The following is a 20,582-nucleotide window of genomic DNA, read 5'->3' as shown; positions in this document are numbered from 1 at the left end:
AAGAATGTAGCTGCAAGCAGTGATTGTGGGATCCAAGCAGTTCTCTGAAGACTAAAACCTACTGAAGAAATATTAAGGTGTCATTAATGTGAATGGAAAAACAGTAAAAGTGCTGCTGTCCAACAGGCAGCATCTCATATAATTCATTTTCTTAAGATTGATTTAAAACACTAGAGGGCACTGGACTCAGAGTGACCTCCGCCAACCTTTCTACAAAGTTTTGTGGTGTTATGTCAATCTGATTGGAAGTTAAGTGCCTTTTTGTGATGGCCACGTGATCTGCCATTCCCCATTTAGACCAGTGGTTGTGGAAAGTTAACTCATTGAGTGCCAATGACGACTATAGTCGTCAATTCGGATAGTAACGTAAAGTGCCAATGACGACTAAAGCCGTCAATTGCGTTTTTTGACGGTGGGACGTGGATCAAAGCCTGATCCATCTCCTGTGAAAGTATGGTGGATGTTGAATGTGTAAAAGCTATTTTACGGACCCATTAGGTGGCGACAGTGCTCTCCAGATTAGAGAAAGGCGAGGAAAAAAGAGAGAAGAAGTCATGGGGAAACGGAAATCGCATCGGTATGCATCGATATGCATGAAGCATAACGTTAGCTGTGCCTGCAGCAGCCAATCTGCTCCCACAAATGAGCCCCTCTGTCTCTGCTGCATAGTTTCTCCACACGATTAGCCGCCAGAAAATAAAACCAAAGCCAAACCATTCTCATGAGAATGGTTTGGCTTTTCAGTGTCGTGCTGGGAGCCGGCGCACAAGGCGGAGCGCTCCGAAAATAGACTCTGGGTGCAGGCACTTTGAAACACGCAGCAGAAAGCCTAGAATCGGACGCAGCTTCATCCCAGCTCACAACCGAAACCCCAGAAACGCAGACGAACTCAGCAAGCCCCATCCAGACTCCCCCGCCGAGCGGCCGCCATCCGAACGTGGATCCGCAGGCAGCAGAGCCTGCCATAGCAGGCAGCAGAGCCTGCCATAGCAGGCAGCAGAGACTCGCCTGCCACACGCAGCAGCCAGCAGAGCGAGCAGAGCCACCAGAGACACTCCCACGGAGGAGGAGTTTGGAGTTGAGGGGGGTGGGGGTGCTGTTTATTGAAGGAAATTACTGTTCAGATGTTTCAGGTCAGAAAATATTAGCTTCAGAGTCAGTGATTTGCTTGAAATGCTTCATTTCACAAAAGGCTCAATATCTCAGCTTCTAGATGGAAACGTCTGTTTTTGCTGAAATCAACCTATCTTCTCCGGCTGATAACTAAAGAACGGAAAATGATATCAATAAACTTTTTTTTGCTGATGATAGAAGAGAGTCTCATCGTTCTTTGGGCGTGTTCGGTGTTTACATAGTAATATCACACAATATTCTGTGGGCCTCGAGACATCACTGAAAACGCTCTGAAACTCTGGCACTGGGAGCGTCCGTTCTCCAAAAGTGGCTGGCACTCAATGAGTTAAAGGTATAATATGCAACTATATCTTTAAAAAATATTATATACACTCATAGAACAGTTTTCCATCTAAATGATCACTTCTCACCCATTAGAATTGTGTGGTGGTGTGTTTATGTGCAGAGACTGTGGAGGAAAAATCCAACTGCAATGCTCTGCCGATTCATCAATAATGAAATATCCGTTTTAAATGTTTATAGGAGGTTTTCTTTATTTCCACAATCATGTCTCCGTGCACGGAGGTCTCCTCTTGTCTACATTTGACAATGCAAAAGCCCCGCATTATTGTTTACTTCACATCATATACTGAAACTATCGATGCCCGCCCTCTTCTCGTGGAGGGGCAGTTCTTTCCATTCATCCATGTAGCTAATCTGATGTTCACTGGAATACATAACAAATCCAGTCTATAGTCACAACAAGACACAGGTTCTCACAGGAAACTCTATTCCCATAGACACTTCCCAAAACAAGACATATGTTCTCACAGAAACTTACATCTTCTGCATTGCTGAAAAACACAGTTCACAAAATACATCTTAGAAGGGCCATAATTAATAATTAATCAATCAATACACACTTGATCAATAATTTACCATTACAAGACGCTGCCCCCTGTGGGTATTTCCATGGTTGGACATTGTTCGGAGTGTCTATTCATACCCGGGTGTGAATAGACGTGCTGCGCAGCATAGTGCTATTCATACTAGGGATGGGCATTTTAAGCAATTTAAATACTCGAGTACTCTCCTTCTATTATGAACGAGTGCTCGAGCACTCGCGCAGGGGGGGGAGGTCTGTGTGATTACTATGGTAATGCCTGAGCAGGGGTAATCTGCTGTGTGTGGGGCTGTTCACACATTACGTTTGCATTTTTGCATGGAAAAAGCGCTACCTGGGGCATTTTTTGTCAGGAGAGGAACTGACTGATATTGGGTGACGCTAAGCTAACAGATTCTAAAGCCTACCTCAGACAGTAGCCTATCTCCGGTGGTTGGATGGATGGCATTAGCTCTTTGGAGCAGACACGTTGTCTGACAAGGCATTTCCATATCCATTGTCCAGCAATGTCAGGTTATTGTCCAGTATCATCCATTTTACTTTATGATCACTGTTACATTAACGTAAATCCACGGATTACAAGGTCCGGTGTTCTGCCAAAAAGTGAAAACTGACCAGTGTGATTAACGTTACAGCTGCAGCTGAATAGTGATCACCATGAAGCGATTGTCTCCCAAAAAGTGATTATTTCTCCACATTTCTTGTGACTAACGTTATGGGAAACGACAGTGTAGTCGGTAAACTAGTGCAATGTTTTGAATGAGTTTTATTGGGCGTGCGCTGTGAAGAAGCGTGCGGGAGCATATCTCCAGCCACCATTTTCGGGATGAGCTGGAAAACTTCCGGTTAAAACTTTCAAAATAATGTTACTTAAACAAAAGTAAATAGCTTATTGATGCACGTTGGAGGAGAAAAAGTATTTCAAGGAATGAAGCCGCAAACCCTGTATCAAAATACTCGTTGTGATGTTATACGGCGTGAAACTGTGGCTTTAACGCATTACTCAAAATAAATAAGGTTACGTTACAATAAGCGTTTTATTTTGAAAGCAACAAAGCGGATGACGTACTTGTACATTCTGGCTGACTTGACGCCCGTGCAGTTCATGCTGCCAGATCCACATGACGATGCGTGCGTAGATCTTAGACCATTTTCAAAGGGGTGGGGAGTGGGGCGAGTACCCGAACAGCAGAAATGTTACTCGAATACTGACGTTATGAACGAGTGCTCGAGTACCCGCGCCCATCCCTAATTCATACCCCCTATTTACAAGCACACCTCCACTTTTACACCTCCACAGAGAAAAGAGGAGGAACTCAAGTATGCACACAAGCAGAGAGAGAGAGAGAGAGAGGGGGTTGGATAGAGACTCCCTCTCTCTCTCTCTCCATGGGAGGGAGGGAGAGACTACACACACGCAGAGAGATAGAGAGAGAGCGGGTTGGAGAGAGACTCCCTCCCTCTCTCTCTCTCTATGGTTGTAGTGGACTCTATCACTCAAAAACTGTAAGAGCTGGAAGGTTACCTTTGTTTGGTTTTTGCACTGTGGCAGTTGTTCGTTTAGCTCTTTTCTTCACAACATCAGTGTTTCCTTGTGGTGTGGTCGTGGCGTTCCTTTTGGCATCAGTGTTTGCTCTTGGTTTAGATGTTTTTGTTGGATCATCCGTGCTGAACTTTCTAGTTTTCCGATGCGTTCCTCTCTTCTTGTTTGACTTAGTCTCTGAGCTTAAGATCGACCAATCAGAATAACTCAAGTCATCTTTAGGTTCCCACTGTGTGTCAGAGTCACAGATGCTCAGGTCCTCTTCACTGTTGTCCAGCTGAGGCATTGGTAGATGAAGAGCACTACGTATGGTCTGCTCAGATAGTCTGCTCAAGACGACCACTGCCTTTTTCACTCCATTCAGAGAACTAGAAGCCTCCTCCTTTTGTGGCTTTTTGCCTTTATCTGTATCCTGAGTCTTGCTGTCCAGTCGATGTGATGGAGCAGTAGGTCTGTTAGGAGTCAGAGAGCTGCAGACCTGAGTCTCAGGGAGAACAGCCTCATATGGGGTTTGAGCCATATTATCTACAAAGACAAAAACAAAAGTTCATTTGAAAGTTAATTGATACATTTCATACTTTTAACAACATAATCATGCTATTTTCAACACTTTGTTGTTCTGGATTACTCATCATTTATTCCCATGTCAATAACTCAATTAAACAAGATGTCAGATGATTATTGCTGTACACAGTTATGATGGCTGCTGCTGCGGTAGATGATGTTGCATTACTGTGTATTTCATTTACAGTTGTGTTTACTGTGTCCCCCCAAGAGATACCTGTGATGCTTGTCAAAGTGGATATAAATTGTATGATCATATTCAGCCCGACAGTGAGATGGAGATTTACAATTGTGATTTTTTTTTAACTACTGGGGGGGCCTGGCCCCCATTAACTCCGCCCATGTGCTTATTATATCATAGATATCTTATATCTTCTGTTTGGTAACGGAAGAAGAAGAGAAGCGCTTCTGTTTGCACATCCTGGGCAGGTCATAGTTGACTCAGTCTGTTGTGTAGCAGCCCAGCCTAGCCTAGCAGATATTATCTGCTGATGCTAATCAAACCAAAGTTGTCAGGGTGACTTAAACATCATATTTAAAGCTGGAAATAAGATCCAGGGTGTAAAAAACCGGAATTCTCCTTTAACGTTACTGCTGGTGTGTGCTACACTACATTCTTCGAGATTACGGTTTAAATGTGAATAAATTGTGTTTTAAACTGTCCCGACTCCACTGACGATAGCTCACCTGGTAAGTTACAGCACTGCTGTGCTGCAGGTCAGCGGTTTGATTCTAGTTTGTTACCTTTTTTTATAATTTTTTTAATCTAGCATAAATAGTTGCATCTGGACATACTATAAGACTGCCATATACGGTTCAAGGACGTTTCAGAAAGTCATATTAACATAAAAATTATGAAAAGGAGTGTAGAGGACTGTTTACAGCACAACAACATAAAGAGTGGTATATATATATATATATATATATAGTGGTGACCACAACATGGTCTGCTAGCGATCTATAGCGGACTTGGGACAGAAACCTCAAGTGCAGTCATGTGACTCTGGTGGATTGAGCAGCTGGGCTATTTAAGCTAATCAAAGTCTCTGTTCTTCGGTACCTAGCACAGGAGGCAAATAGACCACTCTACACAGCCTGCAGCTACTAGCTAGAATAGATTATCAGTCTGTTAGCTATAGCTACCAACAGTGCTGTATCTCTAGATAGGGATCTGTGAATAAATGATGCCAGCGACATGCTGGATCAACTTTTACCTTCCTCATTTGTCATTCCCTACTATATATATATATATATATATATATATATAATCAGATGCAATAAACAAATAGGGATCATTTCAACACCATTGTAGACAATGTAGAGATAGAAACAAATCGAAAATTTAAAAAACGATTAAATTCATGAAATGGGGGTAATTCACCATGTTATTTTAGTGTGACTTTTAATGTTGACGCTTTTACACTCTGCCATAAACTCACATATCAATCTGAATTAACCAGCAAGCAGAATGCAAACAAATAATCAAAGCAATAATCAGAGTGACAATGCAAAACTAGGGAACCTCAATATGAATCAGTATTGGAGGTACAAACCACTTACAAAATAAAAATGTCTTTCAGGCAAGTCCCAAATAATCAATAATCAATCAATAACCAAACTAGATGTTATTTACCCAAAATAGATTTCAGAGTTAAAAACAAATAAACAAAGCACAATAACAATGAACAAAAAAAGTTGATTGATAGATTGATTGATTTTATTATGGATACAAAAGACAGCAAAATCCAAGGGATATACATGTAAAAGTGCAGACACTTATTTCCAACATGGTCCCTGGTCTTAAAAAACAGGACACACAGTAACACATTAAGTAACTAACACTAGGGCTGCACGATTTATCGTATTTTCATCGTCATCGCGATATAAAAATGCGCGATGAACACATCGCAAAAGTCACGTGTTATCGCAAAAAAAAATTTTTTTTTTTTTTTTTTTACAGCGCACATGAACGCAACATGCAAGATATAAGTGTCCAAATGTTCATGTCATTCTGGCCAATACTCCACTTGTGTTATAACATTTCAGTCTGGAATATGGAATATCTTTCAATAATCGTTATGACTAAAAGGCTAAAAGTAATCTCATGTGTAAGAAATGACTGTTCTACATTGAAGTAAAAATGTAAATAATTAACTTGTTGGTTTTGGATTTTTTTTAGCTTCAAGAGTGCATTTTTGTTCGTATGACCCTCAACACAGGCTTTGAGAATCCTGTGCCACTTACTGATACGTATGCTTAAATTAACACACTCGTATTGCAAAATGAATTTAGTACACTGTAATACTTCAGAAGTTGAATTTGAAGTTCAGCATTAATACATTTGTCATTTTTTGTCTTAGATTTACCTTTGTGTGTTATTGCAATATAAAACTACATAATTGAGAATCGATTCTAGATTCTGGAATCGTGGGATCGTGACCCCAGGAATCGGAATCGGAACGGATCGTGGCTTAGCCGGATCGGAGCACCCCTACCCATTAATATTTTTGTTTATAGCATTTTTTCCAGTGTGAATGCGTTGGTGTGATTTTAGGTTACCTGAGGTACTGAACCTGCTCCCACATTGGTCACAGCTGTAGGGTTTAACTCCAGTGTGAATGCGTTGGTGTTTTTGTAGGCTACCTAAGTCACTGAACCTGCTCTCACATTGGTCACAGCTGTAGGGTTTAACTCCAGTGTGAATGCGTTGGTGTATTCTTAGGGCACCTGACTGACGGAACCTGCTCCCACATTGGTCACAGCTGTAGGGTTTCTCTCCAGTGTGAATGCGTTGGTGTATTTTTAGGCTACCTGACTCAATGAACCTGCTCCCACATTGGTCACAGCTGTAGGGTTTAACTCCAGTGTGAATGCGTTGGTGTGTTTTTAGGCTATCTAACCGACTGAACCTGCTCCCACATTGGTCACAGCTGTAGGGTTTAACTCCAGTGTGAATGCGTTGGTGTGATTTTAGGTTACCTGAGGTACTGAACCTGCTCCCACATTGGTCACAGCTGTAGGGTTTAACTCCAGTGTGAATGCGTTGGTGTTTTTTTAGGTTACCTAAGTCACTGAACCTGCTCCCACATTGGTCACAGCTGTAGGGTTTAAATCCAGTGTGAATGCGTTGGTGTTTTTGTAGGCTACCTAAGTCACTGAACCTGCTCTCACATTGGTCACAGCTGTAGGGTTTAACTCCAGTGTGAATGCGTTGGTGTATTCTTAGGGCACCTGACTGACGGAACCTGCTCCCACATTGGTCACAGCTGTAGGGTTTCTCTCCAGTGTGAATGCGTTGGTGTATTTTTAGTTTGGCTAACTCATTGAACCTGCTCCCACATTGGTCACAGCTGTAGGGTTTAACTCCAGTGTGAATGCGTTGGTGAAGTTTTAGGCTACCTAACTGACTGAACCTGCTGCCACATTGGTCACAGCAGTAGGGTTTAACTCCAGTGTGAATGCGTTGGTGTATTTCTAGTGTAGCTAAGTCACGGAACCTGCTCCCACATTGGTCACAGCTGTAGGGTTTAACTCCAGTGTGAATTTGTTGGTGTTTTTTTAGGTAAGCTAACTGACTGAACCTGCTCCCACATTTGTCACAGCTGTAGGGTTTAACTCCAGTGTGAATGCGTTGGTGTCTTGTTAGGGTACCTAACTCACTGAACCTGCTCCCACATTGGTCACAGCTGTAGGGTTTAACTCCAGAGTGAATGAGTTGGTGTGATTTTAGGTGAGCGAACAGACTGAATCTGCTCCCACATTGGTCACAGCTGTAGGGTTTCTCTCCAGTGTGAATGTGTTGGTGTCTTTTTAGGCTACCTGACTGACTGAACATGCTTCCACATTGGTCACAGCTGTAGGGTTTAACTCCAGTGTGAATGCGTTGATGTGTTCTTAGGTTACTTAACACATTGAAACAGCGCCCACACTCCTGACAGGAGTAAGGCTTCTCCCCTGAGTGTACTCTCTGATGTTGCTTTAATCCATTAGGTCTTTTGAACGTTTTGTCACACTGCTGACAGGAGTAAGGCTTCTCTCCTGAGTGAACTCTCTGATGTCGCTTCAAGTAGTCAAGTCTTATGAATGTTTTGTCACACTGATCACAGAGGTGACGTCTGGGTCCACTGGTGTCTCTCTGTTTCTATAAAAAGATAGAAAGACAGAATCAGGACAGATACACTGTGTGTGTGTGTGTGTGTGTGTGTGTGTATGTGTGTGTGTGTGTGTGTGTGTGTCAGTGGCGGCTGGTGACTTCAAAAACTGAGGAGGGAGGAAAACCAACCCACGGCGTCATGTTATTTTACACTAGTTACCTAGTAGGGCTGTGCCGATTCACTTATCTCCCGATTCGATACTATCACGATACTTGGGTGCTATTCTACGATTAATGCGATTCGATATTACGATTTATTGCGATTTTTGTTTCTTTTTTCTTTTCGTTTTTCAGTTTGTTTGCTTTTTTACTCTAGAACATGGGAAAAGTTGAATCATACACTTCTAGAGACTGTATTATTATATCATGAGTAGGGCTGGGCGATATAGTTAAAAAGTATATCGATATAACATCTTTCATATCAGTCGATATCGATAATTATTGATAATTTTAATTACCCGTTTTTATTAATAAACTAGAACGACTGCAACGCGGACTTATGCCTCCGCCATTAGTTCATTCTTGAGTCCAAATCACCATTTGAGGCAAATTGGAAGAAATTCCGTCAAGGCGCTCCTGTGATGTTGCGTTACAGAGCTTGGAAATTGGGTGTGTGAGGACACAGTGACCTTTGACCTTTGACCACCAAAATGTAATCAGTTCATCCTTGAGGCTAAGTGGACGTTTGAGGCAAATTCGAAGAAATTCCATCAAGACATTCCTGAGATATCGCGTTAACAAGCTTGAAAATGGCATTCGAGAGGTCACAGTGACCTTGACCTTTGACCACCAAAATCTAATCAGATCATCCTTGAGTCTAAGTCGATGTTTGAGGCAAATTTGATGAAATTCCGTCAAGGCGTTCCTCAGATATCGCGTTAACGAACATCGTACGGACGGACATACGTACGGACAACCCGGATCCATAATGCCTCCGGCCTGGGTATCGCCGGCGGAGGCATAAAAACATGAAGAAAAAGGTTGCATTTAGCCACTTTATTTTGAACCACCTTATTTTCAAGGCACACAGGTAGGTCTAATTTGTCACACACACACACACATACATGCTCTGAGTGCAACTGCAAGCAATAATTTACAGACATGGTCACGTTTTACTTTGTTGACAGCCTAGCGTTGCCAGCCTTCTAAAAGAACGTTTGGTAACGTGTATTTCAGGGTTGTAGGGTTAACGTTAGGTGAATCAGAGGTGTGGAAAAGCCTGGGTTTTGCTTTGACTTGCTCAACTACATAGATCTGTGATTCACGATTTGAGATTTTCTTGTAGTGCCTGTTCCTTTATAGCCCGTGTCTGTCTTTTTGCTGTCTCCTTCTCACATTCCTTTTGGTGCTCTTTTTTGCATCAATACATCACGCAAACGACGGTAGCATCAAAATCTAAATATACAGGAAACCAACACACACGGACCAATATTTACTATGGACATCAGAACATCCCACAACACACAAACTATCTGTAGTTAGGACACCGTACGACCACGCCGGCATTGTAATGGAGGAGGAGGATAAAGAACAAGAGGAACAGCCCATCCACAACGCTCTAAAAACCTGCCATTATCCAAACTGGGCCATAGAAAAGGGAAAACGGCAAGTTAAACAAAGACAACAGACCCGTACAGGAAAAAAGAAACAGGACAATAAAACAGAAAACATAGGCGCGGTCACACTGCCATACCTCAGAGGCATCACTGAGCGCATACAGAGAGCCATGAGAAAACGTCACATCAGCACACCAGCCAAACCACACATAAAACTCAGACAACTACTAGCGCACCCGAAAGTAGGGATGCACCGATCTAGGGCTGCACGATATTGGAAAAAACTGACATTGCGATATTCCCCGCCCCTGCGATATATATTGCGATATGAAAAAATACAGATTTTCACCAGATTACCAGAATAGCTCTATTTTAAAGAAAAGAATACTTCTAGAATGATTGGGATGATTTTGTAGAGGAGTCCATCTGATTTTGGAGGGGAAATTAGGTATTTTAATGTTTCTCAACCACTGGGCTGTCGCCTACTGTAGGCCTCAGAGCGTCATCTATCAGGGTGCATACACATTTTGACCAAGGGATTTCCATGACTTAGGCTACATACATGAAAAAGTGAGTGAGTTATGACATTCTACTTTAAAATGTCACTAGCCTACACTTCACTTAGTGTAATGCAGCCTTTAAAACCAGGGAAAGACAATATGCTGTATCACCATATTACCATATCCAACATCTAAGACCATTATAGTCTCATATCACAATATTGATATACAATTGATATATTGCCCACCCCTAATATTGAGTGCCAGAATCTACCTCCCAATGATGCTATTTGCAGAAAAACATTAGATTTCATTGATTATAATCACTGCTTTCAACTTCTTTCGTTCTTCTAACGTTTCAATAAATCAACAATGAAACACCCCTGCCACTTTACACACTTGGTCTGACCCCCCGGAAACCCCCTCCAGAAACGACCAAGTGGTACACTCCGCATCTGCGGAGTTCCGGTTTTTGAGCGCAAGGCTTGCAGTACAGAGAGACGAGGATTCACATGCAGCCGACCGGTGACAAACAATTCATTCGTGAAAAGTAATAAATATACATTTAATTGCCCAGATATGTCTCTTCTCTTTTTATTTTCACTGACATGTTTTGTGTAAATAAGTCGCTATGTCTATGATTAACTCTACCGTAACGTTACTGCTATCATGTGATGCAATATCAGAGACTGAAGGGGAGAGACAGCCGCAGTGATACACGGACAACTTCTCAGTAATCACTTTAGCCTTCATGTCATTATAAGTTGCGGTCTTGCTTTTTGGTGTTTCAAGAGTAAATAGCCTATCTCCACTCCACGGACATGTTGAGTTACAGCAGCCAGCCTGCTGTATGCGAGTGCGCTGCAAACTGTGGACAAGTCCGCCTCCGCAATCACATCGTTTACAGACGGGCTACTGTCAGCAACGCAACATAAGCAAAAATAATTCAATTTAGGTCTCTGTGCATGTTTGTTGTGTTGAAGCTAAGCACTAAATGAGTGAGTACAGTAGCGGGGCGTCTCTCTCCTTTGAGAGAACCTCATTTCACTCAGTAGGCTACCCCTAAAGTGAGAGTTTATCAAGCAACATGACGAGTTAATTTGCTTTTGACATCGCACGTCCTGCGATGTGACTATCACGCATGCGCACATTGCGATGACGATGTGTAAACGATATATCGTGCAGCCCTACACCGATCCACATTTTTTGAGTTCCGATCCGATTCCGATACCTGAATTTGGATATGTGCCGATACCGATATTATTCCGATACCAGAGCTATTTTTTCTTGAATATACATTACAAACAAACATTTGGCCAATTGAATAAAAAGGAAAGAAAAATACAACTTGCAAAAATCTGACCAAATGAAGTAAATATACAAGGCAAAGAAGGATAGCCTACTTGTTTGATTCTGCACTATAGTATTTAGACATTGCTGCTTTAGGTAAGGGCCCTCTGTAGCTGGCTCCTATCTATCTCATAACTAGGGTTGTGATGATAACCACATCACCGCATTTTTTTGTAGGCTACTTTATTATATAAAATATTACAGGCACAATGCCAAAAGCACTAGAGTAGCAAAGAGGGAAAGGGGACCTACTAATTAAATGATAAATAGTAGCCTAAACAACAAACTATTAAAAAACATTATACAGGATTGTTCATCTGAATTTACTGAATGAAATTATTTGAATGCATTTACATACTGTAGGCATACCACACATCTCATATTTCCCGATAGCCTGTCTTACAGTAGTAGGCTATTGTAGCCTATACAAAGAATTATAAAAGCTCCTTCTAGTCAGTTCACGTAAAGAAAAAGTGGAGAAAAAGGCAAGACCTGCAGCCTGCACAATTTATGAACGCATCCACAGTAAAACAATCAGATGAATTATCGTTAGTTTAAGTGCATTAACTCCGTGGCTGTAACGTTATGGTGAGCCAGGCAGTCCAAAACTGCGCTTCTCCGCCTGTATTATATTTGAGGCACTTTCACTAACGTTACGTTAAGTGTTTAGCTTTCCATTCTGCTTATGTAAGTAACGTTATAACTTTTCAAAGTCATGGTTCACTGCCTGGTTCTGTCTGTCGAGAGTCAGTCTGTGTGTGTATACTGCTCCTCCGGCCTCCGTTCTGCCCCATCCCTCCACCTCCCGCACTGCTCAGAGTGACATGCTGCTGTTACAGGCTAGCGCGCGGCAAACTGTGGAATGGAATTTCTGGAACGGAGGCGTGTCTTATTAACTGTTCACCGCGAGTCATGGATCGGCCAGCACATGGCACGTGGATCGGCAAAATCCGATCCGTGAATTACGTCAGTATCGGCACCCGATACCGATATTGGATCGGGCCCATCCCTACCCGCAAGACAAAATCGATCCAAACAACAAATGCAACGTCATCTATGAAATACCATGTCAATCATGCAACAAATCGTACATAGGAGAAACAGGACGGTCATTCATCACCCGCAGCACCAAAAGGAATGTGAGAAGGAGACAACAAAAAGACAGACACGGGCTATGAAGGAACAGCCACTACAAGAAAATCTCAAATCGCCAATCACAGATCACTGCAAAAGGGAGAACCACATTATGGACTGGGATAAGGCCAAAGTCATCCGCACCCAGGACAACAAACACCAGCGCTGGATTATGGAGGCAGACGACGATGAACCGGGACGAGGGGACTTACATGCTTTCCACCACCTGGAGCAGCGTTCTCAAACGGCAAAATGACAGCGAGGGGCGTGGTCGTCCTGTCAAATCTGACAGGATGATCACGCCTCTGTAAACAACATCAGCTGTTTAAGACACGTCACACACCATCTAGTGACACCTCTGATGAAGACACGTCACACACCATCTAGTGACACCTCTGATGAAGACACGTCACACACCATCTAGTGACACCTCTGATGAAGACACGTCACACACCATCTAGTGACACCTCTGATGAAGACACGTCACACACCATCTAGTGACACCTCTGATGAAGACACGTCACACACCATCTAGTGACACCTCTGATGAAGACACGTCACACACCATCTAGTGACACCTCTGATGAAGACGGAAGTGTTGCCGTCGAAACATGTCAGGTAGGAATGATAACCTGTGTCTGATATAGAAGAACATCTAACGATCTAAGTAAAGTATAGACATTATGAACCTTTTTGGATGATTGACTTAACTACAAATATGTCATAGGCTTATGTAGGGCTGGAGGGCGACCGCGCTGGGGACCGCGCGCCGTTGGTTGGGCGAGAAAAAGCCTTGCCTGCCTGAAAATGCGGTAGACTACATTTCTCCATATCAGTTTTATATACCCATCAAGACTCCGCCCAAGCAGAAGACATAAAGTCATAAGCTGTGTGCTCAATAGATGACACAATGAGTTATTCCTGTAAACAAAACGTGCGCTGTTGTGAGGACCAAAATGAATGAATACAGTATACATTAGATTTTCTTTGTTGTAAAGCTGCATGAAACGTGCTCTCGCACTTTTGGTGAAAATATACATAAAGAAAGCAAGATATTCAGTCAATTCTTATCAAGAATTGTAGATAAGAGTCTCTCTCATTAGTAACTTGAGTAGCCTCCTGCATCGTGAGAGGCTGATTCCTGTTGTTTTTTACTGTTTTCCCCTGCTGAAAACTCAGGTGAGTTTTGCAATTAGTTCACCTCGTTAACTAACATGAGGGTGATGAGTGTGTGAACATTAGGTGTTAAGATCACATACTATTACAAAAACCAATCAGAGTGATGTAAAAGTATTGTAAAATGTTTACATAATTGTATCTGGCTATTCTGTGTCATTTGTGTTTTGCTGAGCAGAGCAAAAGCTCTATTTAGTAGATTACTGTGTTCAGCATGTGTTTTCCTGAAGTAAAAATTTAATTTAATTCATCATGTTCTTAAAAAGGACTACCGTAAATTCCGGACTATAAGACGCACCGGTCTATAAGCCGCACCTTCAAAGGTGACTATTTTTTTCTTCTATAAGCCGCACCGGACTATAAGCCGCGGGTGTTTTGATGTTTAATTACCATATGTAAGGCTTCGTGCACAGAGGGGATTGTCGGGATCGATGGCTGTTTGGGGAAGCTCCCATTTATTAACATTTCAACAAAACAAAAGTCAGGTCACTAATCCCCAGACAAAATCACACATTGTGGTATTTTTTGTTTTTTTTACAGTGCACACAGTGTCCGCGGTGTGGTGAAAAGAGGGCAAGAGAGGAAATTAAAACAGAAGTGGATTTATAGTTAGAAAGAGTGCTAAAGAAGAGAGAATTCCGTTTTTTATTTTTTTATTTTAGTTACTCACAGTACTATTGACCAGTCCAACTCAAAAGATATTCGGCAGTTTCACTTTGAGCTCTTGTTCCGCCGCTGGGCACACAGTGTCCGCGGTGTGGTGAAAAGCGAAAAAGCTGCTTCTTCCCCGCAGCCTGGAGGATGAGTTGACGGTCGGGCCAGCGGAGTAGGCAGATGAAGATGGCCCTCGGTGGCAGGCCGGGGTCTGGACGTGGCCGAGGCGCCCGGTGTGCGGGAGAAAGGAGGAGGAGGAGAAACCGCCACCTCCACAGCCAGCCACCTCACACACCCCAACTGTTTAATAGTGCCCGGCTCGCATGCCTCTCGGTCGGCTGGCCGGACAATATGCACCCCGCTCCAGCAGCAGCTTCGGGAGGTTTTCTCACTGTGTTCGGGACTTCGGCTCTAACTCGGCCAGATGGCTGGACACGAGTGAAACTCTTCACGGTTGCATTATTTTCTTTAGTGAGTGAGTGGATGGACTTCTGCACGTTTTCAAACTTGTTTTCAAGCTGCTCAAACCTCTGAGCGATGTCGGACTTAATCGATAGTGTTTCACGGAGTAAAAGTTTAGCGCAAGCCGTGTATCTCCAGCCTCCAGCAGGTGAGTCATTTCCTCATTCATGGCGGTGATTTGCTTCGTCTTTTTCTTTCTGCTTACCTGTGTTGTGTTATGTTATGTTATGTTATGTTGTTAAAAGAGGGCAAGAGAGGAAATTAAAACAGAAGTCGATTTATAGTTAGAAAGAGTGCTAAAAAAGAGAGATTTTTTTTTTTTTTTTGAAAAAATCCATAGATAAGACGCACCGTTATATAAGCCGCAGGGGGCAAAAAAGGCCAAAAAACGGGAAAAAAGCCGCGGCTTATAGTCCGGAATTTACGGTAGTCTACAGTTGTACTGTATGTTACAGTTCATTATGTTTTAAGATAGAAATCCTGTAAGGGATAGATATCATTTATTTCAATCCATCTTTTGATTTTGTCAATGTAAATTACTGCCTCTAGTCCGACTTCAAACGTTATGGAGTACAGTGTAATGTTTGTTGTAGTGTCTCATATAATGGGTTAAAAGGTCTTAACTGTTTTATTGAGAAAAGAAAGGTGAATAAGGTACCGTATAGACCGTTTGTATGGAATTGTCAGCCCTGTCTAGGAGTCCTGACAGTCTTCTTCTACTGTACTAGCAAACACTGCAACAGGAAATGAGCTGGGCTTCAATTTAGAATGTTTTTGTTGTCAAGTTAAAACTGTCTCTACAGAAAATAAATAGAAATTATTCTAATTGATTTGATCTATTCTGTGCTGCTACGTGCAGATTGGTTTTTGATCCTGGATTTAGTCTGGTTCCACCATGCTGACTTCCATGGTGAGCCTGTCCCAGTGAGCCACATTCCACAGAGGGAACGTTTGGATGCTGTGTGTGTGTGTGTGTGTGTGTGTGTGTGTGTGTGTGTGTGTGTGTGTGTGTGTGTGTGTGTGTGTGTGTGTGTGTGTGTGTGGAACATCAGTGACACAACAGTGATGTTTTTCTCCTCACCTCTTCTGAAGAATTCATCTTGACAGTGTTACTCTCCTCTGCCAGATGTCTCTTCCAGCCAATCAGCTCTGAGAAACAGAGATAGATGAAGACAGGGAACACCCACAAAATCAATAATAATACTAATAAGAAGAATGTAGCTGCAAGCAGTGATTGTAGGATCCAAGCAGTTCTCTGGAGACTAAAACCTAGTGAAGAAATATTAAGGTGTCATTAATGTGAATGGAAAACAGGAAAAGTGTTCTTATATAATTCATTTACTTAAGATTTAGTTAAAACACTAGAGGGCACTGGACTCAGTAGAGTGACCTCTGCCAACCTTTCTACAAAGTTTTGTGATGAAAGACAGTCTCACCGGCGTTCCTGCCGGCAATCCCGCGGGTGTCATAGGGGTAATAAAACATTGGGGGGAAAAACACATTTTGGACAGGTTTTTCTCTTGGGATCATCAAAATCTTTACTTTAGACGTCCTATGGAGCCAAAAATCCAGAATAGAAACAAAATAAGGGGGGTGTGTGTGGACCCCTCCGAGGTGCCCTACTAATAAGTTAGAGCACTATCATGGTATAATATAGAACCTGAATCGACGGATATTGGTTTGATGTGCAGAAGACGGTCATACATGAAAATATTTGCTGGAATATTCTACAAAAATACTGTTTCTGGATCCATTTCCATGACACAATGGAGCCAAGGGGACAGGAGTGATGTGTAAACATAAGGAATAGTTTTCAGGTACAGCTGTAGTGATGCATCTAATATACCGTAAATTCCAGACTATAAGCCGCGGCTTTTTTCCCGTTTTTTGGCCTTTTTTGGCCCCTGCGGCTTATATAACGGTGTGGCTTATCTATGGATTTTTTTCAGAAAAAAAAAAAAAAAAACGGAATTCTCTCTTCTTTAGCACTCTTTCTAACTATAAATCCACTTCTGTTTTAATTTCCTCTCTTGCCCTCTTTTCACCACACTGTATGACACTGTATGACACTGTGTGCACTGTAAAAAAAACCCCGTTAAAACACCCGCGGCTTATAGTCCGGTGCGGCTTATATATGTAAAAAACAGTCAACTTTGCAGGTGCGGCTTATACTCCGGTGCGGCTTATAGTGCGGAATTTACGGTAATATCTATGGCTGTAGTGGACTCTATCGCTCAAAGACTGAAAGCTGGAAGGTTACCTTTGTTTGGCTTTTGCACTCTGGCAGTTGTTTGTTTAGCTCTTTTCTTCACAACATCCGTGTTTCCTTGTGGTGTGGTCGTGCCGTTCCTTTTGGCGTCAGTGTTTGCTTGTGGTTTAGATGTTTTTGTTGGATCATCCGTGGTGAACTTTCTAGTTTTCCGATGCATTCCTCTCTTCTTGTTTGACTTAGTCTCTGAGCTTAAGATGGACCAATCAGAATCACTCAAGTCATCTTTAGGTTCCCACTGTGTGTCAGAGTCACAGATGCTCAGGTCCTCCTCTTCACTGTTGTCCAGCTGAGGCATTGGTAGATGAAGAGCACTACGTATGGTCTGCTCAGATAGTCTGCTCAAGACGACCACTGCCTTTTTCACTCCATTCAGAGAACTAGAAGCCTCCTCCTTTTGTGGCTTTTTGCCTTTATCTGTATCCTGAGTCTTGCTGTCCAGTCGATGTGATGGAGCAGTAGGTCTGTTAGGAGTCAGAGAGCTGCAGACCTGAGTCTCAGGGAGAACAGCCTCATATGGGGTTTGAGCCATATTACCTACAAAAACAAAAAAAAAGTTTATTTGAAAGTTAATTCACGCATTTTGTTACAGGTCTCGGACTGAGATCCCAAATAAACAGATAACGTCCCTGTATAAACAGGATAAAGAGTGAGACACGGACAAGGTGCTGTGTTTACTTGCAGCTCCGCTCATCAGAATTTATTTTAGATTGTGCAAAATATATTTTTTCTTTCTCTTTGTATTTTGTTTCCATATTTCAATGTTACTGTAACAATTCACATTTCCAATTACAAAAATATAATCAAACAGGCTATAGTCACAATCTTCTTCACCTTCAAAATAAAACAAACATTTTCCATGTTCCATTTCCTGAGTTCAATCAGTGTACTAATATAAGGCATGAATAAATCCTTATTCAGTCTATTAACTGAGCTAAGGTTTCATTTACCACTACATTCCTACATTAGGCTACTAAGAAATACAGAATTTCTAGGTTTTAACCTCTCCTAGTGCAAATAAATAAACAAAATTAAAAATACTAGCAATAGACATTTCTACTATGGCTGTACCATTAGAATGTATGAGCTGACTTGCAAAACATAACTTTTAACAGTGCTTATAATTTCAAACTAATATCAAAACATATTCACTAAAACAGTTGTGTTCCCAAAACAATCATGCTTGACCAAAACTGAAATCTGCTGGAGCCCAAAACCTAAAGACCTATTTAGATTTTACCCTGTTTTGTAATGAAAAGTTTACAGCCGGCGCCATTTTGGATCACCCACAATACAAACAAAAACGTTTTTCTACTTGTTCACAAAACCATCTAAATGCAGTCATTACACTTGCAAAATCGATCTACTACTTAGTTTAACTGTTAAGCAACGTGTATGTGCAGTTGTATAAGTGTTAATACTTCACCAACCTGTATAAACAGGATAAAGAGTGAGACAGGACAAGATGCTGTGTTTACTTGCAGCTCCGCTGATCAGAATGAGGAAGCCAACGAGCTCTGCTTGTAAAGAACAAAGAGGGTCCGTCCGAGAAGCGCAGCATGTCACACTGCCCCCTGTTGGCAACACTGAAAACTCCAAAGTGAATTAAACCCTGTCATTTCACTAACAGGCTATAGATGACCCTTATGGCCGATTTTGGAATATTCCCCCAACAGAAATAACACTGAACGCAAATACCTGCTGAATAAGTGTCCAAATGTTCATGTCATTCTGGCCAATACTCCACTTCTGTTATAACATTTCAGTCTATGGAATAGTATATTTCAATAATCTTTATGACTAAAAGGCTAAAAGTAATCTCATGCGTAAGAAATGACTCTACAGTCATTTCTTGCTGCCTTATTTATGTTAATAATATTTCTTAGTATTTGTTTATAATGTTTAATGCTGGTGGTATCTGCTTTTTTTGCACACATAATTATAAAACGGATTAAAAAAAACAGCAAACCAGCAAGTAAAGTGCAGGTATAGACGCAAAACCCTGAAAGAGCTTATTATGGGTCTCTACCTCAGAAAACCAAAATAATAATAATAATAATAATCTGTCCAAAGCATAAAATACAACAGAAACAAGATGGAAACAAGAAAAACAAAATAGACAAAGAAAAGAAAATTCACAGTAAAAAGTCAAACAAAAAGCAGAATGAGTTAGTAGACAGTTACTGTATCTGTTGTCACAGCTGATGAGACATACATATTTACTGTATCTGTTGTCACAGCTGATGAGTTAGTAGACATATATATTTACTGTATCTGTTGTCACAGCTGATGAGTTAGTAGACATACATATTTACTGTATCTGTTGCAGCTGATGAGTTAGTAGACATACATATTGTAACGTATCGGTGATACGCCAAGGAACGGAGAGTTGTAGTTGGTACAGGTTCTTTATTCACAGGCTTCTTTAGCTCCTAGCAGCTAGCTTCACACCGCTAGCTCTACACACAGCACCCGGTCTCGCTCACTCCATAGCTTGACTGACATCCGGCCTAGCGGCCGCTGGTCATATATACCCCCTTTCCCCTAGGAACACACCCACACACATTAGTTCCTAGCTGCAGTTGAGACACTTCCATTGTACATCATATTACAGGTAATACTTGGATTACCTGAAACGCTACATACTCCTCACCCAACATTAGTCGACGCCCACGTCGACACCCACAACCCACACATATCCCCCTGTACCAAAACACACCACCCCACAACATTTTGTATTCCCCCAATTTGTCTCTTATTATTTCACTACTTCTTAATTTTCGTTCCACCACCACCATTTGCATTCACTCCCACCATCATTTAGTTACTTCCCATTAGCACCCTTTTCCCCCAACATTTTCACTTAACACCAGCCCCAACATTTACATTCCCTCTTTTCTCTTTACACACATTTCAATTCACCAATAACTCCCACATTTACCTTATTTCGTTTTCCCTCTTTTCTTTACACTCATCTTCAATTTAACTCAAACCCATCACATTGACATCATTCTTTTTTCTCTTTCCCCATTCATTTAAACCTTTTTTCTTACTCACATTATCCCACTTCACTTCAACCACTATTTCCCTCCCCCCTTTTAAAGCTTCTGTCCCACCTGAAGCACGCTAGTCCTTCTCCACCCCCAGTGGGGTTAGCCCTTCGCAAGGTGACTCTTTTCGGTCCCTTTTCTGTGCTCTACAGTC

At 41.8% G+C, this 20,582-nt stretch overlaps 1 protein-coding gene across 1 annotated transcript; it reads right to left on the bottom strand.

Annotated features, from left to right (window-relative positions):
* Nucleotides 1–5,868: 5,868 nt before the first annotated feature.
* On the bottom strand, nt 5,869–18,851 carry LOC310790377 (uncharacterized protein). The gene is made up of 4 exons (XM_083652059.1): nt 18,809–18,851; nt 17,370–17,915; nt 16,191–16,258; nt 5,869–8,265 (listed from the first exon to the last, which is right to left on the bottom strand). Exons 2-4 carry the CDS (start codon nt 17,908–17,910, stop codon nt 6,616–6,618), a joined length of 2,259 nt encoding a protein of 752 aa, XP_083508185.1. The 5' UTR covers nt 17,911–17,915; nt 18,809–18,851; the 3' UTR covers nt 5,869–6,615.
* Nucleotides 18,852–20,582: the final 1,731 nt, after the last annotated feature.

This window comes from Poromitra crassiceps (genome assembly GCF_964638095.1).
Source record: "Poromitra crassiceps genome assembly, chromosome: 15".
NCBI lineage: Eukaryota > Metazoa > Chordata > Actinopteri > Beryciformes > Melamphaidae > Poromitra > Poromitra crassiceps.
The sequence above is the reverse complement of the archived record's forward strand: the minus strand, read 5'-3'. Positions and strand labels throughout refer to the sequence as shown.

Coding starts and splice junctions, on each gene's coding strand:
- LOC310790377 (XM_083652059.1), bottom strand. CDS start 17,910: ATGGCTCAAACCCCATATGAGGCTGTTCTCCCTGAGACTCAGGTCTGC. Junction 16,259..17,369: donor AGTGCAAAAGCCAAACAAAG/GTAACCTTCCAG, acceptor TCTGTTTCTCAG/AGCTGATTGGCTGGAAGAGA. Junction 8,266..16,190: donor AGATGAATTCTTCAGAAGAG/GTGAGGAGAAAA, acceptor ATCTTTTTATAG/AAACAGAGAGACACCAGTGG.